General features: G+C 47.2%; 1 protein-coding gene across 1 annotated transcript in view; it reads left to right on the top strand.

Annotated features, from left to right (window-relative positions):
• Positions 1 to 27,777, top strand: part of CSMD2 (CUB and Sushi multiple domains 2) — a 538,353-nt gene that overhangs the window by 349,645 nt on the left and 160,931 nt on the right. The window contains 3 exon segments of the mRNA XM_042993830.1: positions 3,057 to 3,213; positions 4,988 to 5,179; positions 10,058 to 10,184. Coding sequence (XP_042849764.1) covers positions 3,057 to 3,213; positions 4,988 to 5,179; positions 10,058 to 10,184 — 476 coding nt within the window.

Raw genomic sequence — 27,777 nt, 5'->3', positions numbered from 1 at the left:
TGTCATATTAGATGTAATGGTATGGGTACCTGAAAATATTAAGTGGTACATTTTAATTATCTGCAATTTTTATTTGTCAATTATACCACAACAAAGGTGAAGAAAATAAAAACATCTACTCAAGAAAGAAAAGGGAAAGGTTAGGTATAGTGGATGTATATGGGTTCCCTCTGATTACTCAGAGACAAATCCATCACCTGTATATGATGATGAACTGGACCATCAAAGCATTCTTACAAACAAACAATATTCTGTTAGAGAATAAATGTATACAAAGGCCCAGATGTATCCCAATTGTAATAAAAAGTATAAAAACACACAAAAATCAGTACAGATTTTTACTGAGAGACATACAAAACAACTTGATTAAATGAAGCCAGATGCCATGTATATGGATAGGAAGATTCAATATCATGTAGATGGACTTTTTCTCTTATTAATCCATAAATTTTATTTTAATCAGTCAGAATTACACACATTGGGGAGTTTTGGAGGATGGAGCCGGAGGTCTTTTTTTTTTTTTTTTTTAATTTAGAAAGCTCATCTTGAGTTTATCGAGAAGAATAAACATAGGAGAATAATTTTTTAAGTTAAAAAAAGACAAGAGAGGACGTGCCCTACTAAATATTTGAGTATTTTATAAAGCTATGGTAACTGACACAGTATGGGTCATGAACAGGAAAAGACAAATAGGTAGCGTAGTAGAAATAGAAGAGAATAGAAAGTTGACAGACAAAGCCAAATTTATACAACAGTCTATGTGACAAAGGTAGATTTAAAATTGGTGGTGGATGTAATATTTATAGTGTTGGGTTAAATGGCTTATCAACCAAGGAGAAAAAGTAGAATCTTATCTCCTATTTTATGCCAAAATAAATTCCAGGTGGATTTGAGGACAAGAGTACTAGAAGAAAACATTGGTTTATTTATTTATCATACGTTTATTGAATGCCTCTTCTATGCCAGGCCACACATTCCAGACAATGTGTGAATAAGGATAGTATGGGTTGGTTTAATTGTATGATGGAAAGTCCTACAGTTATTTAAATGCTGTTGGGGAAAAATATGTAATGATTCAAAAGATATGCACATTATATTAAGTGGAAGAGTAGGTTACCATATAGTATCTATAGTTTGATCTTGTTTTTATTGAAAATTAAGGAAATAAGTATATATAAGGAAAGGCATGCATAGAACAAAGCATAGAAAGATCATCTCCAAAATGTTGTGAGCGTTGAGAGTTATCTTCTGTGTGTTCTTCTGTTTTATAAGTTTTCTGCAATGAATATTTTATCTTAATGACACATTATGAACATTTTTGTCCTTAATGAGTTAGAATGAATTATGCTTAGAAATTAAGGAAATAATCCTGTTCCCATTACACTTTTATTAATTAACAACAATTTCTTAATATCATCATATATCCAGTGAATATTCAAGTTTCCAATTATCTCATAAATGTCCTAATACTTTTTCTTAATTTACAGTTTATTTGAATCAGGATCCAAATAAAGCCCAGACATTGGATTGGTTGTCTCATATGGTTTTTAATCAATGGGTTTCTGCCTCCGTCTTTTTTTTTTTCCTCCAACCCTTGTAATTTATTTGTTGAGGAGGTCAGGTAATTTTTCCAGTGGGACTTTTCATATTCTAGGTTTGCTGAACATATTCCTAGAGTATCATTTCATATATTCCTGCGTCCTCTGTACTTCCTATAAGTTAGAAATTGGATCCAGTGACTTGATGTGACTCAGGTTTGATTTTTTTTTTTTTTTTTAGCAAAATGACTCCATAAGTAAGTAGTGGTGTTCATGATATCTGCTTGTTTCTGTTACTGTGATGTTAGCAAGTATTGACGATCAATGCCTTGATCAATTAATTCCAGTATGTTTTAGTGGGTAAAAATATTTTTAACAACTTGGGTGCTGCAGTGAGCACTGGTGAACTGGTGTCATCTCTATGTCTGTTGGAACTCCAGAATTCTCTCAATCTATCAGTGGTGCTGTACAAGGAATCTGGAAACAGACTTGAGGCTCCCAGGGGCCTAAACAAATCTCTGTAATATACAGCACTGTTCGCTTAAAGGATGGCTTCTTTTAGAAAGCTTTGCTTCATAAATAGTAGAATGGAAATATTGTTCCAATTTGCTGGCAGCTGGCACCACATCCGGTGCCAGGCGCAAATATTCATCACCCACCCATAGATCCCATCTTTGATATTTACCAAAGCACTAGGGGGGTCCTTCACTCAATCACAACTTCTGTTGTTATTTGTACAATTATCTGGAAAGGAGCAGCAACCTCAGAACCTGGGGAGCCAGTTCATTATTCTGATGACTGTTGTCTTTGCTGGTGCTCAGAAGTTCAGGGGACAGATGGGAGTGAGGGAAGCCAGATGCCTGCGCTATTCCACCCATGGCAAGCCCAGCAGGCCCTCGCTGGAGCCCTCATTTTAGGAGGGAAGGGGCAGAGGCTGAGCTTGGGGAAAGGAAAGGCACCGTGACACACTGGTCATTTTAATTCCATGCTGCTGCATCCCAGGGGCCATGTCTAGAAGAGCAGTCAAGACAGGCCACTGCCACGGTGGGGTGGGGTCAGGCGGGAGGACTGCTATCTCATCTGGAAGGACAGGATTATTTAGCAATGCAGAGACGTCGGGTGCTTCCAGTGTGCCTGTGTGCAGAAACAGATGGCTTGGGCCTTCAGGCAGCCCCCTCCTTGCCTCCCCAGGCTGCTGAAGAGTAAGCTGGTGCCATATGGGGTTTGGAGGGACAAAGCAGAGCTCCACTGGAAAGGTTAGAACAGCTACCGGTTCCTACAGACCAGATTCGCACTGAGATGGGCTGGGCACAGAACTGGCACCTAGGAGAGACAAGAGGGGCTGACCACTCACCCTGTTACTGGCTCACTGTGCCGTCTACCTTGCATCTGATGCCTCACTGCCCCTCTAACAGACATCATTGGTGCTAAACTCTGGGAATATAGGCTGTGGGATGAGAAACTGTTGTTCAAAATAAGGCCATGCTGACATCAGGTCGGGGTCTCTCCTACATTCAGGTCTATGACGGCAACAACAAGTCCGCCCGTTTGCTGGGGGTGTTCAGCCGTTCTGAGATGATGGGGGTGACTTTGAACAGCACGTCTAGTAGTCTGTGGCTTGACTTCATCACCGATGCCGAGAACACCAGCAAGGGCTTTGAGCTGCAATTCTCCAGTAAGTCTCTGTTGCATCAGAGTAGACGATGAAATCAGGCTTTCCCTAGTTCCGCAGTTGGGGAGGTCTGTCTCTGGGGCATCACCATCATTTTGCAGGTCTGGTTTTCTCTGGCGCACGCTTAGCGGACTGTTTCCTCTAAGACATTGTGCCTGTGCTTTGAGTAAGCTGCCCCTTGGCATACAGCTCTAAGGTTTCACTCTGTGGTTAACTGAGGGTCACAGCATACCTGTTACTGACTAATACTTGAAAAATATGAACGCCAAGGCTTTTAACTAAAGCAACCAAACAAGCCTTTCCTAATCGTGGCATTTATAAAATAAGGTTCAGCTGCAGCCAGATGTAAAAAGTGTGAACATTAATGTACAATTATGTTATTTTTCACTACTCCCTAAAGAGTTGAATCTTGCTTCTTTCCCTTCTGCATGATTTTTGCTTTGTCTTTTACTCCCAGAGTGTCAAAGACAGAAAGCCCCCAGGTTTGTATGCAGGCCCGTAGTACTTGGGATTACATCCCCACACTTTGGCTTCACAGCCATCGTATTAATTTATTTGAGCTCCTGGACCTTCCCAGTAGATACAAAGAAATGTGCTTTTAGGGATTATTTTAAAATCCAATGATTATCCATTAGCTGATAATGGATGAACACAATGTGATAGATCTGTCCATACAATGGAATGTTATTTAACTGTTACAAAGGAATAAAGCACTGGTCCATGCTACACCATGGATGAGCCTTGAAAACCAAGTGAAAGCAGCCAGTCACAGAAGGCTGCATGTTGTATGGACTGTTTATATGAACTGTCCAGAACAGGCAAATCCATAGAGATGGAAAGGAAATCGATGGTTGCCGAGGACTAAGAAAGTTGGGGGGCAGAAATGTGGACAGGGGTCCTCCAGAAGCGATGAAAAATCCGCAAGTGGATTGTGATGAGAGTTACACAACCCTGAGAATATACTAAAAGACCGAACGCTTCAGATGGGCGAATGTTCATTATGTGAATTATATCTCAATAAAGCTGCTAGGAAAAAAAAAACAAAACTCAGTGAGTCCACTCAAGATTCCTCTCGCCTGGGCTTTAGGCCATCTGGCATAGGGGTCTATGCCTGTTACAGCAGGCACATCAGTGGAAGAGAATTAAATAGAGTCACATGCGAATTCCATCTCTGTCATCTGAGAATGTGTGACTTTGGCACCACTTATTGAACCAGGTCATGTTCTCGGTTGTAAAATGCAGATACTTCTACCTCCCTGTAAGACTCCTGTGGGTAACAAATGAGAGCTAACACAAGTAAATTGCCAAATAGTAGGCGCTTTGTAGAAATGCTCTGCGTAAGCCTTCTCTAGCCTCTCTCAATAAAGCGTATTTAAGCAGGACATAATTGAACTTTGAAATATGCATTTGAAGGGACGTTTCCATATTACACTATCCCATCAGAATGTCTCAGTGAGCAAAATGGAAAGAGCAGCCTTGCTAACAAAATGCTCTGGGGGTCAAACAAAGGAAATAGGAAGCCCAGACCTTATGTCTGAAAACTATTAAAGGCTGTCCTGGGAGAAATAACTGAAACCATTCACGTGCGGGGGCAGGTGTAGCATCACCTCTGCTGAGCACAGCAGTGTGGTGGCCCCAGAGCAGTGAGACTGCCAGAGGCCAGAGGCACGTGCCTGGTGGCTTCCTTGAGGACGCAGGCTTCAAACTGAGGGAAGGAAGGGAATGTGGTTTCTGCCTCGCCGGGTCTTGCTTACCCCATCTCTCCTCTCGTCGGCAGGTTTCGAACTCATCAAGTGTGAGGATCCAGGAACCCCGCAATTTGGCTACAAGGTTCATGATGGAGGCCATTTTGCGGGAAGCTCTGTGTCCTTTGGCTGTGACCCTGGATACAGCCTGCGGGGCAGTGAGGAGCTGCTGTGTCTGAGTGGGGAGCGCAGGACCTGGGACCGACCTCTCCCCACCTGTGTCGGTAGGAGGCCTCTTGCTCTTTGAGTGACCCCTCGGGTCCCCTCCCAGCCCCATGCTCCCAGCTCTGGTCTCATGAAAGCTGTCCCGTCGGACCCCACACTCCAGCACTTTGGGACTGCCTAACTGGACTGAATCCTCCTGTTCACGGGAGTCCTCGCTTACCCTGCCCCCACTTCTCTGTTCCCTCACTTTCACACCTCATTACACCCGTGTTGCAGCAGCTCAGTCAGGCGGGTGGCATGCCACCATTGTCACACATTTAGCCAAGTGGGACCACAGCCAAGCCATGCCCTCGGAATTGTAATGCTGGCAACAGAGGAAAGTTGGGAGAGTCAGTTAAGAAGAGGTGGAGCTTTTGCCTGGGTTCCCAGGGTTCTTGCAACACTCAGACTCAAACGAGTCTCTGACTCACTCTGGGCCTCAGTTTCCCCATAGGCAAAATGGGGCTTATGCTCCCTTTCCTAGAGAAAGTTGGAAGAACGAGTAAGAAAATGAGCTGGCACCTACCTCATTCTTGAGGAAGAATATAATAATGAACCAGCACTTTCTTAAGCCTCTGGTGCTTCCAGAATGTCAGCAGAGGCTCCCTCTAAGCTTTCTCCATGTGTCATAGGATGAGAGCAGTCTGGTCCAGGGCAGAAGTATGAAGTAGGCAGAACCTATCGTTCGGTCCATCTGGCCTTTTCATTTCTCACCACCTACCTCACTGCACCTGTTCCCCCTCCCTGCTGAACAAGATTCCCACCCCACTGCTTTGTCCTGCTTCCCCACCCCCAAACACCAGGCCTCTCCCCCATCCCCTTCCCCTTGTGCCACAACCTCGGCATGTCTGTGCAGTGCTGGTCAATCCTGTAAGAACAAGACATCCACTGGGAAAACACTTAAGTACGTACCAAGAGCCACACACCAGAATTGGTGCAGCTATATGTTTGGGTATGTGCAGAGGCAGAGAAGTAAACAAAGAAAGAATAAAGTATTTTTCCCTACCCTTGGGAAGCCCATAGCCTAGCAAGGCAAATAGACACATAAACAGATAATTATAATACAAGATAAGCACTGTGCAAAGAGTTAGGGCAAAGTGTTGAGGAGATACAAGGAAGTTTTGCACAGACTCAAAAGGATGGGTAAGAATTCACCAGCAGGAGGAGGGTGGGGTGAGGGTTGGGCTTCTGGCCTAGCACGTGTGAGTGCTGAGGGTTTGAACCAGCGTGGTGGACAACGGTAATGGCCAATATTTTTCCCCTAGACAGCTTCATTTTAACAGGATTTCAGCACTGTTGTACAACAGAGGGTCTAAAAAAGAAGATGTTAAGCCTGACAGTGGACAGACCAGCATGGCGACCTCTAAATAGCCTCTCCCTTTGCCCTCTAAGGTTGACCCAGTCTGCAGTCATGCCCCATCCCTTTCTCCCTGCATCCTATTTTTGTCCCCTTCTTTCCTTCATGTGCTAGGTCCTATGCTGGGCACTAGGAACTCTGAGGAGGGCAGATCCCCGGCCAGCGAGGGGGGGACATATGCATAAATGGATGACGGTATGATGGCAAGCTAGAGCAGGCGAAATGCGAAAGGAGATGATTCACGTTACAAGACAGTTGCTTTGCAGAAAGGATTCACTGTAAGGTTCTTTTGAATATCGGATGTGCTGGTTGGGCTGAACTTAGTGGATCCACTCAAGCAGTGCTGGGAAGAGTACTTAAACTTTGAATCTCGGAGGTTTTCCCCACGGAGACTCCCTCAGGCCCCACACAGAGGAGTGCGGCTATGTATTTGGGGTTGTGGGTGTATATGTTTACACACGTCATGTTGTGGTGGACTTTATCACGGTCTAGCAGAAATGACCACTGTAGTTTAAGACATCGCAGAGGCTTTCTTTGTCGATGAGTGGATGCTACAGCCCACATGAGGCAGCCAAGGCTCTAAGGATGGGAAGAAGGGTGACAACCAGAAAGAGTAGAGTCTCATGGTCTTGTCAATGAATCTGCAGCATGCTGGCCTCTTGGCTCCTCCCAGATGTTGCGTCCGTGAGGAAGAGCCCCCACTGCTGCTGCCTCCAAACACAGGACGGGCTTCTCCATCTGGAATATGGAAGGAAGCTCTAGCCAAGGGCATGGATAAGGTCCTGCCACCTCTCCACTACCCACCCCCCCCCGTTTGTGGGGCCAGTCTTCCTCCCCACAGCTCACTGTCTGTCCTCTTGCCCACACCCACTCCCCAATGGGACCCATTCAGCCCTGCGTCCTTCAAGCACTTCCCATCCCAACAGCACACGGGAGGGGCGGGGGAGGGGGGACTCACAGCAAGGCGCGTGCAAAGGATCCAGTCTCATGAGCAGGCTTACTGGCAGAGCGCCTCCTCCCTGACCATGCCATAGTGGCACCGAATGAAGCCAAGGGGCCCATGAAATACTTAATGAAGGTGAAGGCCAGTCTTCTGTCTGCAACCTGGGTCCCATCTTCTCCTGTTTCTTCTAGGATTTTGAATAGTCACTCATTCCCTTTCCTAAAACACTCTTGCAATAATTCTCCTCTTCATTGTCACTCATGCTCCCTTGACTCCAACCCTTGTAGTAATTTTCCTGGAAAGCAGTAAGCGTCCTCATTCATTTGATCATCCATGGATCTCTCCATTCAGTAAACACTTACTAAAACATCTGTAACATGCCAGGCACTATAGCGGCGCTGGATGCACAAATACAAGTAAGACAAGGTCCCTGCTGCCAAGGCGTTTGGTCTTGTGAAGGAGACAGATGTGACTGTAACATGGTTGTGATTTAAAAAAATCTGCTCCTGTTAAAATGGAGACACAAAGGAGGACAGTGGCAACTGTACCTGGGAGGGAACGGGTCACAAAGGTCCCCCGAGAAAGATGTTTTCACATTGTCAGTCCACATGAAGGCGTGAAGAAGCCTCATTGTCCTGGCTCCTAGTGTTCATGAGGCTTGGCTAGACCAAGGGGTGTTGGGAGGGGCCCAAGAAGCCAAAAGGAGCCCCTCTGGGGCTTGGACTTCATTCTGGGAAGGAAGGTTTGAAGCAAGCAGTGACCCAGTCAGTTTGCATTCTAGAAAGGTCCCTCAGGTGGCACTGCTGGGGGTGGGCAACTGTGCCACCCAGAAATGGCCAGAGCCTCAGCCAGGACTCTAGCAACAAGGCCGAGGGAGGTCCATGTGACGAACACCCCAGGGGTTCAGGGGCTGGGTCTCGGAGGCAGATCAGATGTGGGGAGGAAGAAGGCCAGAGGACCACCAGCTTCTGACCCGGGGGACTAGGTGCTCCGACGGGGAGTTTAGACCTGATCCCCTGAGTCCAGCTCCACTCTTCGTGCCCCAAAGACTGCCACCAGAGTATACTTCCTAGTGTGTAAAGTTCACTGGTGTGTAAGGTGACTGGTTCTTCTCCCGGAGAGTCCCCAGCCTCATGCACAGCGTCCTTGGATGTCTGACGCTTGACCAGCTCTCCGGCCTTATCTCCCCTGTCGTCCCCTGTCCCCTCAGCCTGCCACACCATGGCCCACCTCCACGACGTTTGCCCTTTCTCTTTTCCATCTGCAGCATCCTCTCCCTGATGTTCCTCCCCCCGCCCACTCCACCCCTGCTCCTCCTCACAACTTCTCCTGCCCCAAGCTAGGGGAAGTAGCCCCCTCTCCTCTGAGCTGCCATCTGCCACAAATGCACCTCTGTTGGGGCACACTGTGGCTGTCTCCTCCTCTAGACCATTGGCTCTTGGGAGGCTTGTTTTCCTCTGTGATCCTGGCACCCCACGCAGCCCCATTGCTGGCAAGGCACAGGTTCAAGTGTATGCATCATTGAGGAGGCTTTAAGGAGTTTGGCCGCAGAGTAAGCTGTCAGCCCTCCACCCAAGGACCTTTTTTTAAATGGCTCTATTGAGATGTAATTCACATACCATATACTTGAAGCCCAATGCTTTTTATCTATTCACAGGGTTCTGCACCCATCACCACCATCTGATTTTTGAACATTTTGTCCACCCGGGAGAAACCCTGTACCCATCAGCAGTCGCTGCCCCCTGCACACTCCCCCCAGGCCCAGGCAACCACCAGCATACTTTCTGTCTCTATAGATTTTTCTGTTCTAGACATTTTATATAATCAGAATCACATAACATGTGGCCTTTTGAGCCTGGCTTCTGTCACGTAGCAAACTGTTTTCAAAGTCCATCCATGTTGTAGCAGGTATCGATCCTTCATTCTTTTTTTTATGATCAAATAATATTCCACCATATGGATGACACCGTATTTGTGTATCCGTCCGTCAGCTGATGGACATTTGGGCTGTTTCCGTCTTTTAGCTATTATGAATAATGCTGCTGTGCGCATTTTTGTGTGAACGTATGTTTTCATTTCTCTTGCATCTATGCTTGGTAGTGGGATTGCAGGGTCATATGGTGACTACGCTCAACATTTTGAGAAACTAGGAAACCGCTTCCCAACCCAGCAATGCGCGAGGGTTCCAATTCCTCCACATCCTCACGGACACTTTTTCGTGTCTGGCCTTTCGATTACAGCCATCCGTGTGGATGTGAGGTGCTATAGCTCATTGTGGTTTTTATCTGCATTTCCCTGATGACTAGTGATGTTGACCATCTCTTCCTGGGCTTCCTGGCAGTGTGCACACCTTCTTCAAAGAAATGTCTGTTCAGACGTTTTGCCCATTGTTTGGGCTGTTTTTCTTCTCATCGCTAAGTTGTAAGGGTTCTTTGTAGATTGTGGATATAAATAGCATCCAGGGACCTTTCTGTATGCTGTGCTCAGTCACCTGCAGGGCACAAGAGGGACTTGGGCACCCTGACAAGAGGAGCCACTGAGTCACTGATGGCAGTGCAGGCCACCCTGTAAAGCTCACTCTTTTGGGATTTCTTTCAGCTGAGTGTGGAGGGACAGTGAAAGGAGAGGTGTCGGGCCAGGTGCTGTCACCCGGGTATCCGGCTCCCTACGAACACAATCTCAACTGCATCTGGACCATCGAGGCTGATGCTGGTTGCACCATCGGGTAAGTGTCTAGGCTGGTGAAGTAACCCCTGCCTATGGTTCAGGACGGTCCTCACCAGCATCATCACCAGGCCACTCAGCTAGTAGCTGGGCCTGCCCCAGAGGCCCTTGCCATCAGTGGTGGTTGCCGTGCCCCCAGGCTTAGGCTGAGGCCTATGGAAAACCTGGAAAGGCCAGTCTCAGCCTCCCAGGACTGCGGTTCAAGTTCAGACAACTCTCTGGCCTCGATGGCACAGTTCCAGCAGAGTAGCTAAGGGCAGAGCTGGAGGTCATACAAACCCCAGCGTGAATCCCAGCCCTGCCACTTGCTGTTTGCAGGACTTTGGGCACAGCCTTTATTCCCTCTGGGTCCCACTATCTCCTGTGCTGTATCGCTTACAGTAGCAGAGCATCAGGATAAGGCACTTAAAGGAGACAGCACATGCAGTGCACCCAGCATAGTCCTTGGAACATACTAAATATTTAATAACGCTTCTGTGGTTACTTCTCAGACAGTAGTGTCGGCGCAGAGCTGTGTGATCCCAGATTGCTTGCTGTTCTTGGTCTGCGTTTCCTCATCTGTAAAATGAGGACAAAAATGCTGGTGTTTTAGGGTTGTAGAGGGAGTCATTACAAAAGCCCAGCACAGTGTCTGGTAGTTCATATGTACGCCCTCAGAATAGAACTTCCTTTCCATACAAGCATCTGACCAACAGGAGTTACTCCTGGGAGTTCCAAAGAATCAGAGAAGAAAGGAACGTCACCATTTACCCAGCACGGGACCTGGCACGTATATTGTCTTATCAATTCTCCACGATAGCCCTGTTAGTACTGATGGTAAGTCCTAATAATGAATGGACATAGTTCTCATTCACATTTTATAAACAAGAACACTGAGATCCCAAGAGAATGCACAGTGACTCAGAAAGCTGGGATGTGAACCTGGGTTTTTCTGAGTCTTTACACTATTCACACTGCTGGCCCAGCTGGGCCTTAAGCTATGGTTTAGATGAGCTGTGCGGAGAGGACCCGGTTAGGGGTGCAGGATGAGCAGAGGTCTGGAAGGAGGACTGACAAGACAGCTGGCTGGAGAGGGGGAAGCATGTGGACAAGGAATAGAGCGTGGAGAGGGTTGGAGCATGGCCTGGTCATGGAAGATCTTAAATGCCAGTAGACAAGAGGGAGCTATGGTAGGTTCTTAAGCAGGCTTGTCCCACTGGGGCCTTTTCCAGTGGAGAGAACTCACAGGAAGAAAACCAGTCAGGAGAGGGGCACCTGGGTGGCTCAGTCAGTTAAGCATCTGACTTCGGCTCAGGCCATGATCTCAGGGTTCGTGAGTTCAAGCCTGGCGTCGGGCTCTGTGCTGACAGCTCAGAGCCTGGAGCCTGCTTTGGATTCTGTGTGTGTGTGTGTGTGTGTGTGTGTCTCTCTCTCTCTGCCCCTCCCCTGCTCATGTTCTGTCTCTTCTCTCTCAAAAATAAATAAACATTAAAATTTTTTTTAAAAAAGAAGAAGAAAGAAAAACAGTCAGGAGTCTATTGTAGTGACCCAGGAATGAAGGGTTGAAGATGTGCAATAGTGGGGAATTAAGGCAAGGAGAAGCATAGCTAGAGACGATCCTGCCTTAGAGAGTCTTCAGTCAAGGGGAACTGGCTGAACGGATATGTTGCTGCAAGAGGTACATACAGATACTTGTGTGTTTGCTGATGTACATAGGTCCTTAGACTCCATTCAATTAAAATTAAAGAAGTGCACTGTTTGCTATGTGCAAGTTTTTGAGCTAAGCCCTGTGCAAAACAAGGTCAGAAGAGCTCTTAGGGGTTTTGCACTATTAGGAGCACAAGTTAAATGTACAAATTCATCTTGCACATTTCTGCTAGAAGAAGCTTCTGGAAGCACACCTGGTCAGCTCACCTGCTAACCAGAAACCTTCCATGGCACCCATGTTCACAGAAGCTAAACATCTTATCCTGGTTTTCAAGGTCTTCATGACCTCAAGCTACCTCCCCAACCTTATTTCCCTCCCTTTCCCTTCAGTGACATCCCGGCAAAGCCAAACAACTGGTGGCTCCTGTGCATATCTTTGCTCATGGCCTCGCTCTGTGCCTCTGTTTCCACTCTGGCCTCCCTGAAATGCCCCCCTTGCTCCAAAGGCTTATGTCTGAAAATCCCCATCCCTCAAAGTCAAGTACATGTGTCTGCTCACCCAGGAAGTCTTCCCGATCCCCTCTCTTGGACTCCTGGGAGCCATGTCTCCCTCTTTTGAACTCTCATTGCCTGCAGCCCACGTTTTCCTTGACACTGACCACTTTGTGCTATATTTGTGCTCCTGCCTTACCTTCCCAGCCAGAGCTGGGATGAGACCCAGACACTGTTGGCAAAGAGGAGACATGTGTATGCACAGTGAGACGGAGAGATAGGGATAGGGAGTGAAAGACAGGACAGACCAGAATGCTATCCTGGAAAAGGTGAAAAAGCTGAAGGATGGAGAGGAAGTTGCCAGGTAGCCAGGGAGGAAAGCTGGTGGGAGGGGAAAGGCCTTCTAGACAGAGGAAGTGACATGACGTGATCAGGCGCAAGGGCTGGAGCATCAGCTGCAATTTTGTGGCAGGAGGCAGTGGTGGGCAATAAAGCTGGTGGAGCAGGCTGCCGCCCAAGCTTGGAGGTCCTTGGAGGCCATGAGGCTGTATTTGGACTTGTCCTGGCATCCTTATGGAGAATGGAGTGACCTGGGGCTGGGATCCCAGTGAGGAGGCTGTCCCAGATCGTGGTCAGGATGAGAAGCCTGAACCCTGGCAGTGGCAGTGGGGGGTGGAGAAGAAGGGACGCATTCAGGAAACGTTGAAGTGTTCACACCAGCTGGTCTCACTCTCGTCAGGAAATATGGAAAGTGTGGTTTCTTCTGTTCCCCTGTGTTTTGTTGCATAACATACAATACGTAAAATACACAGAGAAGTGGAAAGACCAGCCCGTGAGCACCCACATGCCTGCCACCTAGGCTCAGCCACTGTGGAGACTCTCCCATATTGGCGTTCTCTTTGTTTTTGCCTTTATCCCCGTTTTGCTGAATCACTCAAGAGTACCTTGTGGACATCACGGTACTTCATTCCTAAATACTTGGGCATGCATCTCCTAAAGCGGAGGGTGTGCGTCTCCATGGCGCGGTGGCATTAGCAGACCCAAGACAGGCAGCGTGATCCCCAGGAAGGAAGGTTTAGAACAAGGGCCGGAGGAGAACAGAGGGCCCTAGGAGCAGCTGACAGGCGAGCACAAGAAATCAATGATGGAATTCTGGGCAAGGGTGAGGACCGTTGTCACCTACAGGAATAGTGGGCACGGGGTGGGCTGGAGGGGAGACAGGAGGACCCCTTCCTGACCCTCAGGAAGAGAAGATCAAGACAAGGACACGGAATGTCCTCTGCAGGGTGACATAGCAAGGACTATAAAGTCATGGGGGTGTGCTAAATGTGTGTGTGAGGCCCCTGCAATGGGGAACAGCAGGGAGAAGGTGAAGGTAGCTTTGGTCCACCCTCTAGAGAGCTTCTGGGCAGCCCACGGCCTCAAGGGAGCTGATGCCCAAGGAGCAGAGGAGGGCTCCCGGCTGCACTGAGAGCAGCCAAAAGATGGAGATGAGAGACAGGACGCCTTTCCCTTTCTCGTTCGGTCCCCCACCCAGCTTGACTTTTCCTGACAGTGCATGTGACGTCCACACACACACATCTGTGCTCGTGCCTGTTTTCTCTCTCTCTTCTGTCTCCCTCCCCCTCTTCCCTCTTTCTCTCTCTTTGTCCCCCTCTCACCTCCTCTCCCTCAGTGCCCCACACAAGCCCTTCACCTGACTAACCAGCAGCAAAGTGAAGGGAATTCATGATTAGACCCTAATGAAGACAAACACAAAAAGCCCTGTTTGTGTTTGAGTCCTTATTCAGAGTAAGATCTAGCTACTACTTTTATTTTTTTAATGTTTATTTATTTTTGAGAGAGAGGCAGCATGCAAGTGGGGGAAGGGCAGAGAGAGAGGGAGACACAGAATCCGAAGCAGACTCCAGGCTCTGAGCTGTCAGCACGGAGTCCGACACGGGGCTCGAACCCACAAACCGTGAGATCCTGATGCTTAACCAACTGAGCCACCCAGGCACCCCTAAGTTGTTATTTTTAAAGTGGGAATATCTGTATAGGACGTTTCTATATAAAAAATAGACACTTGTTTTGAAAAATTCAAAATGCAGACAATAAAGGAATTTGTAGAGAGCAAAAGTCCCCTGAATCTGACTCTGTTCTCCTCCACACGGCCCACAGAAGAGAACCATTGAGATCAGTTTGTTCTGGTAATTCTTTTAGTTTGTATGCCGATAGATGCATAAGGCAAATGCAGCAAACGTGGTTTCTAAAACAAGATAATCTCCATGCATGGCTCAGTGACTCGCTTTTGATTTACTGTTTAATCCTGTATCATCATATTATTATGTCAATATATAGAGATCAGCCTCATCCCATTTGATGGCTACAGAGAATTCTGTTGGAGGCACAACTATAATTTATTTTTCTACTCCCCTATTAATAAAGTAAATATTTTCAGTTTTTCACCCCAGTGAATATCCTTACACATGAATCTTTGAACAGTTGTCCAATTATTTCCTTAGGATATATTCTTAGAAGGCAAATTTTAATACATGATCTCACATTTCCCTCTGGTCACTGTGGCAATTTACGCATCCGCCAAAAGTCTGCCTCCCTGCACAGCATCACTAGCTGCTGTCAATCCTGTCTGTGTTTCTCAGTTTGACAGACAAAATGATATCTAACTGTGTTGGCTGCTTCCCGTTCTCAGTATATTTTTCCTTGGGGGAGGTTTTTTTCTTTTCCTACAGAGGACTCAACTGGGTTGATTTTTAAATAGTGTATAATTTCAGTGTAGAATTCTTTTTAATCCCTATTTAAAATGTTCTTAAAACTTACTAAGTGGTGGGGTGCCTGGGTGGCTCAGTCGGTTAAGCGTCCGACTTGGGCTCAGGTCATGATCTCACAGTCTGTGAGTCCGTGAGTTAGAGCCCCATGTCGGGCTCTGTGCTGACAGCTCAGAGCCTGGAGCCTGCTTCGAGTTCTGTGTCTCCCTCTCCCTCTCTGCCCCTCCCCCACTCACGCTCTCTCTTTCCTTCAAAAATAAATAAATATTTAAAAAGTTTTTTTAACTTAGTGGTTATGTATTTCATATGATTTACTTGTTATTTTTACTGCATTGCACCCTTTTTACTTTTTGAACTTTTGTTTTATTTATGTTCCATGTATACTCGAAGAAAGTGAAAAGAGCACAGGGTTTTTGTATATTTCTTTTTTTTTTAATTTATTTATTTGGAGAGAGACAGAGACAGTGCGAGCAGGGAAGGGGCAGAGAGAGGGAGAGAGAATCCCAAGCAGGCTCCACACTGCCAGCACAGGGCCGGCTGTGGGGCTCAAACTCACAAACTGGGAGATCATGACCTGTGCCGAAACCAAGAGTCGTACGCTTAACCGACTGAGCCACCCAGGTGCCTATACATACATATATACGTATATATATATCTCTTTTCCATCAAACGTATTATGCTCTTTTTCAAACAAAACAGATGATGCGTCCTTATTGTTTTCTTTCATTTTTAACTCTTCTATTGTCAGCTGATTTGATTTAATTGGCTTTGTTTTTCCTCCAGTGATTTGAAAGTTCTGTATCCTATTTTTTTTTATTCTGCCAGCGATCTTGTGTTTTCATTAATTCTGTTTTCAACAGTATTCATCTTGCTCTCCTTTATTTTGGGAATCTTGTTGTTTTCATTTTTATTTTAAGGAAGCTATTCTTTTTTGTTTTCACATTGCCCTTGACAGCTTACTTTTGTTATTTCTATGTATTACCGTCTTGCACCTCCCTGAAAATACTGTTTATGTTCTGTTTTACAATGCCTCCTATTTTTTCCTGCATTAACTGCATCTTTCAGTTGGGCCATTTAATCTGATTAATCAGCTGGATTCCTCTGAGGAGCCAATTCTCTTTACATCCCCAGGGGTTTTGTTGTTCATTCAACATCGAGTTGCAGCTCAGAGCTGGACTCTGGCACCAGACTGCCCGCCACTCTGATGAGCCGTGTAGCTTGCGAAGGTCTTTAAGCAGGCACTCTGGGCCTCTGTTCTCTTAGCTGTAAAATGGTGATTTAAGACAGTACCCATCAGCTAAGGTTACGATGAGGTTAAGTGAGTTAACATATCTAAGCACTTGGAACAGTGCCTGGCATGTAATTCCCAAGTGACGAGAAACCCCTCCTGGAACTGGGAAGGCGGTTCATTTTACTCAGATGGGGCCCCTCGGCAAAGCAGGTTGTAGTTCACCCCTGAGAGTCCCAGGTGGTGGGTGCCATGCTGCTGGTGGGAACAGGTGTCAGGCGGGCTTCCCCTTGGTGTCCCAGATGGGACACGATGTGGGAAAGCCCACAGACCAATCCAAGGGACCATCCCCTGGGGCACAGACAGCAGAAGGCCTGCAGACACCTCTCCTCAGCCTGCCCTTGGCCCCAGCCGAGCACTGGAGATGATCAGAGGGATCTGTGGTCAACCTCACCCCAGCAAGCCGGGCAAGGAAGGACAGTGGGTAGCTGCAGGGATTGCCCTCAGTCCTGGGTGGGGTCCCGGCAGGAAAATGGGCCCTTCTTGGGTGTGCAGGACAAGCATAGGCTGGCAGTCAGATTCTGTCCTGGAACCCAGGGGCGTCTCCAGCATTTGGTAGGTGTGTTTTCCCCTGAGTACCAAGAATCGGACAGGCTGACCAGTGAACTCCATCCAGGCCTGACAACCAACAGCAGGAGAGCAGACTGTGCTGCACCCTCCATGTCACTCTTCCTTGTGTGGTCAGTATGTAGAACGTGGAATTCCATCCCCTATGGATGAGACGCCTTCTCAGTTTCCAGTGTTGGGTTAGAGTTTTCCCTGTTATAATCAGTGGACCAGCTCAGAGAAAAATTGAAGAGAGGGAAGCAAAGCCATCTGCTCTTGGTCCTGCCCTCTACCTAACATTTATCAAACACGTACCTCGTACCACATTCTTGATCAGTTATTACTATCCCCATTTTACAGATGAGACTATCGAGGCCCAGAAAGGGTGAATATCTCACAATTACCCAGTGATGTGGGCTTCAGACCCTTTCTGTCTAGCTCCAAACTCTTCTCTCGCCAGTCTGTCGTTCTGACCCTGGTTTAGTTCCACTGAACAAAACACACATTGAACACTTTCTCTGCGCCAGACACTGTGCGGTGGGAAACACAACAATTACACTAAGGCCAGTCTTTGTCTTCCAGGGGCTCACATTCTGTGGGAGGAAATAGTCAAACAAACAGGTCCCTCCAAGACAAAGCAGAGACTGTGAGCAGGTGCAAGCCAAGTTCAGCAATGGAGAAGAGAGAGAGAGAAGGCCTGCCTGGAGGTGTAGAGGCGAGCATTCCAACTGAGGGGAAAGAGAGCGAAGGCACGAACACAGGGCACAATGTAGGGTCTATCCACAAAAGAGTGCTCCCTTGACGTGGCTGGGGACCGCATGGGGGAGATGAGGTTGCTCGGGTAAAGAGGGCTCTCCGCAGGACCCTGCAGGCTAAGATGAGGACTCTAAATGGATTTTTCAGTATAATGAGAAGCCATTGGAATATTTTGAAGACAGTAACGACATTCAGTTCAATTAAAATACTTGGAGCATTTACTCAGTGCCAGGCGTTCTGCCAGGTACTGAGGGTATAAATATAAATAAGAAACAGTCTTTTCCCTTGAAAGTCTCAGTCGTATGGGTAGAAATTTCATCAGTTAGGAATGGAAGTAGAAAAACTGACTAAAGCTGGCTTCAACAGATGGAGGTTCACTTTTCTCTTGGAACGAGGATCTGAAGGTCCCGTCTAGACCCAGGGCGGCCGCTCAGGATGCTGTTGCCTTTCTTCTTGCTGCACTGCCCTCGGCTGTACCCTCATGCTCGCCTGGTTAGCTGCTGCAGCTCCACACCTTGTGTCTGTGTCGCAGTCTAAAAGAAGAGGGGAGAGGACAGTGCACAGATCTTTCTCCTTGGGATGGTTTGTGTATTTCTTCAGGAAGAATCACCATGCTTACAGACGTCTTCCTACACTTTATTCATCAGAACTCGCCATGGATGCCCGGCTGGGAAAGCAGGAAATCAATTTTGTTTCGCTGTTACAGTTTCACTAGTAGAGATAGACGAGTTTTTGGAAATGGAGTGCAGATAGACCGTCCTACAGGGTCTGCTACAGATTCTAATATAATGTGATAAATGCTGTAGTAGAAGTTTGTACAAAGCACAACTGAAAAGCATTTGCAAGGATAGTTCCTAATCCCAGGTAGCAGTTGGGGGCAGGGTGTTAGAAGAGGAGCTATTCTAGGTGCATTTGAAAGCATAGTAGTAGTTCGCCATGCAGGGTGGAGGTAACATGAAAGGGAGGAAGGGGTGAATGTACAGAACTGCTTCTGGAGGAACCCATTGTCTGATGTGACATGATGGTATCTCCATTCCTAAAAGAAGGTCACTGGTGGCAATGCCAAGGAGAAATTGGCTGGGAAACCAGGGAGGAGTCTAAGATAACTGTTTGAGAGGCCCTTGCTATATTCAGAAGAACTGCGCCTTGTTTCTGAGTACAAATCTGGCTAGGCTTACAAGCTATATGTGAGGGGCTACATGGAGGGGAAAAGGGGGAAGGGAAAAGAGACAGTCTTCTCCAGGCGTGCTTTCCCTAAAGAGATCTGGGGCCCATGGAGGGTGGAAATGTTGTTCTGGAAGCTTCAATTTCTGCTCTTAATGCTCATATTTGGCTAATGAGGATACTTTGTTGATTTTTAACTGTAGGGATGCTTTTTAATGATTAATGCAAAGGGTGACCTGGAAACTCCATTCTTGGCTGTTGGTCACCAAGCAGTAGGATTACCGAGGGGTGGGAGGGAGGCACAGTTTTGATGAACCAGAACCCCTACCCAGTGGAGCTTGTCTTCCTGGGAGGAGCCTGAACTAGACAAAACATCTGGCTGCACCGGAAATCCGGACTCCCTGCCTGCTGTTGCATATCAATCATGGGGCAGCAATCCCCCACTGCGGTCACTGTTGTTCCCCTTCAACAGCAAGTGGGCAGCTGGCCCAGAGGAGGCAGAAGGCACCAGAAGTGAAGCTTCTGTTCGTAGCTCTTGCCAGGAATCGTGACCGCAGGTTTAGCTGCTTCCAGAAGGTTTGTTTTTGAGCCATGGCAGTAGTTAAACCTTCAACAGAGAAGGTCCATGAACTTGCACTACAAGAGCTGACCTCCTGAAGGAGCTGAACAGATAAGCACATACCCGGCGGGGTGTTCCTTTGTCAGGCTTAAGGTTTCAACAAATCAGGAAATCACCAAAAGGAGCTCAGAAGTTTTTTGAAGGAGAGGATATGGATAACCCGGGAGGTGTAAATGTAGATGTAAGTGTGGCAATGCTCTCTGGCAATTTGGTTTTCATGGATCACCTCTAGAAAAAAGAAACACAAATTACTTCAAATCATCCAAGAATAATAATCCAGCTGGGCTACACTGGATGGTTGAATTGGCCTGTAGACATCAAACTGACTGCCAGTTTACCATCCCAAAAAATGAATTCCAGGATTTCTTAGAGGGGGGATTCCATTCAACTGAAGAAACATAGACTTCGTTGGACCAGTATAGATCTCCCCCCCTCAAAAGATAAGGAAACCAGCAAAAAATAAATAAAATGAACTTGCATGATGCCACTTAACACATACCATTCTTGAAAAAGAATCATTTCCCTAAAGAAATAGAAACATAGGTGCGCCTAGGTGGTTCAGTCGGTTAAGCCTCTGACTTTGGCTCAGGTCATGATCTCACGGTTAGTGAGTTCGAGCCCCATGTTGGGCTCTGTGCTGACAACTCAGAGCCGGGAGCCTGTTTCAGATTCTGTGTCTCCTTCTGTCTCTGCCCCTCCCATGCTCTCTCTCTCTGTCTCAAACATAAATAAACATTAAAATTTTTTTTTAAAAGTGGAAACATTTTCTGAAAAAATTTTACTCTAGTAAACGAAAGAAAACGTAAATGGATTTATGGATAATATTCTCATTGACATATGAGAAGTAGGGATGATTGGTAGCAGAAGATTGGATGATGCAGTGGGGGAGGGGAGATCCTGAGATAGAAAGAAGGACAGTGATAGAGGCAAGCAAAGAATGAAAAAGAAGCTAAATACACAGGAACCAAAATCCACAAGAGCAGCATTTGCCTTGTAAAAAATAAAAGCATTCAAGTAAGAGACAAGCTGGAGGATCTGAGATTGCAGAGAAAAACTACAAGAATGTGGAAATAAATGAAAGAGGAGTTGCCAAATGCAAAAGACAAGAGTACCAACCAGGCGGCACATGTGGAGAAGAACGAGGAGCAAATGGAGAAAGGGGTAATAAAATACAAGCTGTGAACAAAGTCCTCTGAGAAGGGGCAGACGATGGACCAGGGCTAAAGCATCCTGGTGAATTGAATGGACTCACTGAGTTCCAGGCAAAACTAATTAGATACAACTTGATGAACAAATCAAACAGTTCCAAGAATAATGAAATCCCGGAAAGCCTTTGGGAAAACACACCCACACAGGTAAGCACATCATCAATCCCCCTCAGATAAACAGTCATTTACAAAAAGCCACCACCACAGAGAATCCAGTCCTCCTAAAATCGCTTCCCCTTAACATCAAAGGCTGAAGCCAGTGGTGTTGTGAGACCCAAGAACCATTGATCCAGCCAGGATATAATATGCACAGAAGACACAGAAAATTGACACTCAGGCTTCTTGAAAAGCTTGCAAAGACATTGCAGCAGGCTGTATGATGGCCCCCAAAGATATCAGGTGTTAATAACTGGAGCCTGTAAACATTAGCTTACTTGGAAAAAGGATCTTTGCAGCTGTGATTAAATCCGGGCCCTTGAGATGAGGAGGTGAGCCTGGATTCTCTCCAGGTGGGCCCTAAATGCAATCACACGGATCTTTATAAGAGGGAAGCAGGGGGAGATTTTATACACACAGAGGAGAAGACAGACACAGAGACTGGAACGATGGAGCCCCAAGCTAAGGAATGCCAACAGCCACCAGGGACAGAGAGAATTATTTCATGGGAATAGTGTCTATGCCATAATAAGGCTAACAGTCGTGGATCTTTATGTAACCTAACAAGGAAACATAAAATGAAATCTGTCGTAAATACAAGAAATTGACAATCATAGAGGACTTTAACACATCTCTTAAGTAACTATAAAAAAAAAAAAAATGTTGTACACCTGAAACGAATATAATATTGTATATTAGTCACACTTCAATAAAAATAAAGAGAACAAAAACAGAATTTGTTTTAGGTGATTTTACCACTTATTGATTTTACACTATGTATCAGGCTCAGTGCCAGGTACCTTTATATGTGATTTCATCTACAATAATTCTCCTAGCAACACTGCTGGACAGATGCCCAGTTACTGCCATTGTACAGACAAGTAAACTGAGGCTGTGCAAGTTCACCTGAGTAGCTGTCATAGAACTAGATTTGAAGCTATGTCTTTGGCTCCCTAGCCACTGTTTCTTTTCCACTGTGTTACACAGCCTCTTCAGGAAGTATGAACCTTTCATGTTATGGAAAACACTTCTTCTAAGAAGGATAAAGACACATCTGCCCCTCACAGAATCCCCTGACACCTCCAGGGCAGGTTCTGGCTAATGACAGTCACAGAGCCTTCGTTTACAAGGTGCTGATGATAAGATGGAAACCAGTGCAAGGTCAGCCAGCAAGTAAGGGTGATACACAAGGAATAGCCCAAGTCCTGCATCTGTATGCTTGCCCCAGAATGGAAACTGTGGCCGGGTGGAAACTGTGGTTTCTTCAGTGACCAGAAGCTCAGGTTTATTCTCTTGCTCGCAGAAGTAACAAAAGAATCACTTTTCTATTGAATACCAGCTGGCCCCAGGAAAGAAGAGCCTTTCATTTCGCTCTAGACACCAATGCTTGCTTTGGGCTTTGGTCTGTCTTCTCCGCTTTTGCTCTTTGGATGGCGGGATGATTTAATTATTATTGTCTGCTATTATGATCATGGTTTAATTGTTGGTTTGCAGCTTCGTGGCTCAGAAGGGGGCATTTTATAAAACAAGTATTATTTTCTTATTGTCGTTTCCAGTGTCACTGAGGATAATTTAGGTTGCCTTCTCATTTGGGGGCAGGAATGATTTCTGACCCCCTTCCCCCCCATAGCAGCTGTTCGTTTGTGTGCTGTTTTCTCTTGTTGTAAAAAGATCCGCAGTTAGGACTCGTATCTGTGCAGCATCCATTTGTTCATGGAGTGAACAGTTGTTTGGGAGTACCCAAGGCCCTTTCACATTCGGGAGCCAGTCAGAAGGCAGGTGAAATCAACATGTCAAGATGTTTTTGCGTATCTTTCTAATGTGCAACAGATACAGATGAACCACCTGTAAGCAGCAGGGCATGCAGTATCCAAAAAAAAAACCCCAATGTGTCCGCATTTCCTTGGGACTGAGAGAACTGGGGACCAAATCCCAGAAGCAGGATTTGCCTGCGAAGTACAGGCGCCTGTAGTGAAAATCGAGGTTCTCCTAGCTTTTCATATGGAGACTCTGGTAGAAAACTTCTTCCTGTCATTGAGGCCGAGTATCAATGAACCGTACTGCCTTAGCAGCAAAGTCTGGCCGGCTCTCAGTGGCGGGCTGGTGGGAAGAGGTCAGGGAGCAAGGGCGGGGTGGAAGAGGCCCTCCCCGGGGCACCTGCTACAAGGAGACTGCGGTGGGACTCTGCAGAAACACCACAACAAAAAGGTGTATGGAGATCCTGGAACAGGGACAACCCCACAGTTGAGGGTGCCCTGTAGTTGAAGCAGGTGGCAGCCAACTGTGCAATGAAGACCCAGCTCCAGAGAGAGCAGTTTCAGGGCAGCCCCCAGGGGAGTAGGAGAAAGAAGCAGACACCCAGGTTGTACCCCCCAGAAAACCAGATACCAGACTTAAGACCCTGAGACCAACTCGGGCCCCTCCTTTGGTGGGAACTGGGCTCCCCGCCCCTCTCCCCAGTCCTGCCCCATCACCATGGAAACTGCTGTCACTAGAATCACAGGGGCCACACCAGCCTTGTGTTCTGCACAGCTTTAATGATATTACCATCATTGCCATTCCTCTGAGACTGTCTTCTCTCTTGACTTCTAGGGCTGCACCTGTTTCTGCTTTTCCTTCTAAGTCTTAGTCTTAGTTTCCATGGACTTCTCTTCCCCTGCTCATCCCTAAAGCCAGTGTCCTCCAGAACTCACTTCTCTGTGCACATCTCACGCTGGGCGTTGGGCGTGCTTGTCCAGACCCGCCCACCTGCACCCCATGCTTTTGTCCTCCTGAAGAACCACTTCTTTCCTGGGGTGCCCATCTCTCTAGCCATCCGTGTCCTCATGCAGGCTCTCTTCCCTCCCTGGCATTCCCTTTTCTTCTCACACTCCTAGTCCACCCCGTTCATCTGGACGCATCCTGTTCATCTGGCGAGACTCAGCTCCATTGTTCCCTTCTCCCGGGGGCCTTACCTCACCCCGTCTGCACGAGGTAGGGCCTTCTCTGTGCGCACCTTCACCATAATCCCCATCACACCGTATTTAGGGGTAGGGCTATGCCATATTCCCATCGGTGTCACCAGTGCCTGGTATGCTGTCTGCATCTAATACTTGCTATCTCTTGATTGAATGTGTGACTTTCAGTGTCTGTATGGGTTCAGAGAACCCACAAGGCTGGACTTAGTGAGTGAAGACCGTGGTTGCAGCCTCCCCACATCTCCTCGGTTTGGACCAGGCTGCTAGCTCTGGCCTGGAGTCTGTGCGGCTAGGTCCTATCTCTTTGGTGGTGATAGAGCACCAACTGTACAGTTGTAAGATCCAAGGAGCTGGAGGTGGGCAGTAAAGAGAGGTGTCAGAACCCCCAGCAATCTAGGGGTATCTCCCTTAGCACATAGGGTTTAAATTGCCTCTTGCCACATGACAGGCACTTGACCTGGGTGAGTTTGGTTGAACTATGGGTGTTCCTGAAAGATGGTGAACGGTTCATTCATTCATCAATTCAACCAGACCAAGAGCTTAGTTTGGGCCAGGCCTTGTGCTGGGTACCAGAGATACAGAGATGAATGCATCACAAACATAGCAGTCAAGGAGCTCGGTAAGATAGGTAAGTCAATGGATGGCTCTGATACAGCAGGAGCACATAGAGGGAGCATCTCTCCAGACTGGGGCCATGAGGGGGATATGGGGAAGCCCAGGAAAAGCTCCCCACTGGGTGAGGGGCACCGACTGGTACACATCAGTAAGGTGGTGTATTCGTTTACTGGGGCTGCTGTAACAAGCAGAATGGCTTAAAACAAGAACAGACATTTACTTGCTCACAGTTCTAAAGCTTAGAAGTCCAGAATCAAGGTGTCAGTGTAGCTGTGCTCCCTCTGAAGACTCTAGGGAACAATCTGTCCTTCTTCTGGCTTCTGGTAGTTGCCAGCAACCCTTAGCATTCCTTGCCTCACAGATGTGTCACTCCAGTCTCTACCTCTGTTTTCACCTGGTCTTCTCCCCGATGTCCCCTCTGTATCTCTGCATATAGTCTCCCTCTCCTTTCTCTTATGAAGACATCAGCCATTGAATTTAGGGCCCACCCTAATCCAGCATGACCTCATCTTAATTTGATTTTATCTGCAACAATGCATTTATTTCCAGTTAAGGTCACATTGACAGGTAGAGGGGCTAGAACCTGAGCATATCTTTTTGGCGGAGACAACTCAACCATGGCAGGTGGTGTGAGGGTGCATGGGGGTAGGAACATTCCAGGCAGAGAGAAGCCTCTGAAGCAAGAAGATAAGAAGGAAATGGGTGAAGACTAGAGAGGCTTGGAGGATGGCAGTTGGGGCTCCCGGAAGACTTGGTGAGGGAAATCTCTGGTGCCCCAGGAGCAAGGTATCTCTATGAAGGACTACTTTTTGCCTCTCTCCCTCCCTTCCCACCTGGGGGCACCGTGGGAACAGGGTCCTCAAATTGTTTCCAGTATTTCAAAAGCCAAAGAAGACTGATATTCACCTGCACAGGAGCCGCTCAGACAAGCCTATAGTCTGCTTTGGCCTGGAATTAGCCCTATTGATCACAACCTCTGATTAGCATTTTATAGACTTTGATTTCTATAAGATGAGAAAAAGTCTTCAGTAAGAGTCTTAATAAATGTGGTCAGTTTCGCAAAGCGAGTCTTACCCGGCTCTCATCAAGGATTTCTAATACAAGAGGTCCCCGGCCCCCTGCTACAGCCCCCAGCTACCTGCCCTGCACCTGCTCTTGCCCCTGCCACTATTCTCATCTGGGCAGCAAGAGTGACCTTAAAGTGGAAATCGGATCCTGCCAGGCCTCAGCTGAAGAATCTCTCAATGAAACCCAAACTTTTCCCAGACCCTCAGGGCCCCACCCGACCTGGCCTCTGCCTGCCTCGTCTTGGGCCAGCAACAGCTTCAGCGACCTTTCTGTTACTCGAACACTCCAGGCTGGTTGCCTTCGGGGGCCTTTGCACATGCTGCCTTTATGATAGGAAGCGTCCGTCCTCCTACCTCCTTCTCTGCCCTGCTCTTCCCGGGGCTGGCACCTATGAGCCTCTCCTCTTGATTCCACATCACCTCTCCAGCCACTCTCTTGAAAGCGGGTACTCTGTCTCAGCACGCTGCCTCCTTCACCGCATTTGCCACAGCTGATAATCTTTTAATGGGTTTGTGTATGTGGGAGTATTGCCCATCTCCAGAAACAACTGGAAAATGACACTCTGTCTGTCATCTTCACCATTATCTCCCCGCACCCAGCGCATGGGAGGTGTTTAAATAAATGAATGCAGTAAGAGGTCTGCACCTTCAGCCTCTATCCTTTTGACTGCTGAATTGCATTGTTTCTGCAGGCAAAGGACCTCGGGCTCCCTCCTCTTGCCTCCTGCTCCCACTTCTCCAGACCTCTTCAATGCCAAGCCCTTGACTTTATCTGATGATCAGATCGGCTAAGCTGAATGCAGAGAGCTGGCCTTTGTAATTCATGGTCTCAAAGATCAGCCCTTTAGCCTTGTGTATGATTCACCTGTAAACTATTGATTACTAATAGGGCCTCTGCAGCCCATGCCTGGCTCCGGGCCACAGCCTCTCCCTTCCGGAGGCGCGGGCAGCATTACCAGGGAGAAGAGTGGGAGCACCAAAGTTGAACCCAGACTATAATTATATAATGTAATACTGGCTCACTCTCAAACCAGCCCTTGACCTTGGGCAAGTTACTCAACCTCTCTAAACCTCTGTATTCTCATTTTTAAAGATGGGAATGAAGCCATCTTTACAAGATAAAGATGGTTGTGTGGGCCAAGCACATGCAAAAGTGCTTTGTACACAGTGGTTGTTATATGAACAACCTCGTTTTCTTTCATTTCCACCTCGTCTCCATATTCTCTCTGCTCAGCTTCCTATCAGATGGCTCCCCCTGGGATTTCATTCATTTGTTCATGGATTCATTCAGCCATTCAGTAATTCGCCCTCAGGGAGCTCAGTGGGCCTCTAACTCAAAGAGGACAAAGCACAAGTTCCTCTAGCTAATTCCGGAGCCTCATTATCTTTACTCTCTCAGCCCAGCTCTGTTTCCTAGGACATCCTGACGCCACTTAAACTCCAGTGTGGGAGTTGCCTCTCTTCCCAGCCCCTTGACCTCCCTCTGCCTCTGGGTCTTGTCTCATGCTATTAATCCAAAGAAAACACACTCCCTTTCATGCTGTACAGACTTCAAGCCTCATCAACTCCTCCCTTCCCCGACAAGTCCGGCCCAGAGCACCTCTCTTTCCCGCGAGCATGCACAGCAGCCCGCACCGCGTACCCCCTGGTCTGCTCCTGTGGTTGGGGTCAATTTCACAGTGCGTCGACAAACGTGGAGAAAGCAGACAAGGAAGGGGGCAGTTGGCACAGCAGGGAGTACACCGGTTTGCTCCGCTTCCTGGGGAGCTCCTTCTTCCTCTTTCCAATCAAGTGCGGGGCCCCAGGCTTCCAGTCTGGTTCCTGCTGAACGCCTTGAAGGGAAGCCCATCTGTCTTTACTCTGCCAGAAACCCTCAGAGGGGTTGCCTGCCAGAGGAACTAGAAACCCACACAGCTTCTGGTGTGGAGGACCTCCACCTAGATCTGTAAAAGGGTTTGCTCAGGAAATCCAGGAGATTCATTTGAATCCTGTTAGAACTAACTGATAGCTGAAAATAAGAAACACACACATCCAATAAGAAATATGTAACTAACGATTAAATCTCATTCACAATGGAGTTTTTAAAAAATAATTCAGAGGTGCCTGGGTGGCTCCATCGGTTAAACGTCCAACTCTTGATTTCAGCTCCAGTCACGATCTCACAGTTTGTGAGATCAGGCCCCGTGTGAGGCTCTATGCTGACAGCGTGGAGCCTGCTTGGGATACTCTCTCCCTCTCTCTCTCTGCCTCTCCCCCACGCTCTCTCTCTCTCAAAAATAAATATTTCAAAAAAGAATTTAATACAAAGTATGTAAAAGAAAAACATGACAAA

Source organism: Panthera tigris, chromosome C1, assembly GCF_018350195.1.
Source record: "Panthera tigris isolate Pti1 chromosome C1, P.tigris_Pti1_mat1.1, whole genome shotgun sequence".
Classification (NCBI taxonomy): domain Eukaryota; kingdom Metazoa; phylum Chordata; class Mammalia; order Carnivora; family Felidae; genus Panthera; species Panthera tigris.
This window is presented reverse-complemented; position numbering and strand designations above follow the sequence as displayed.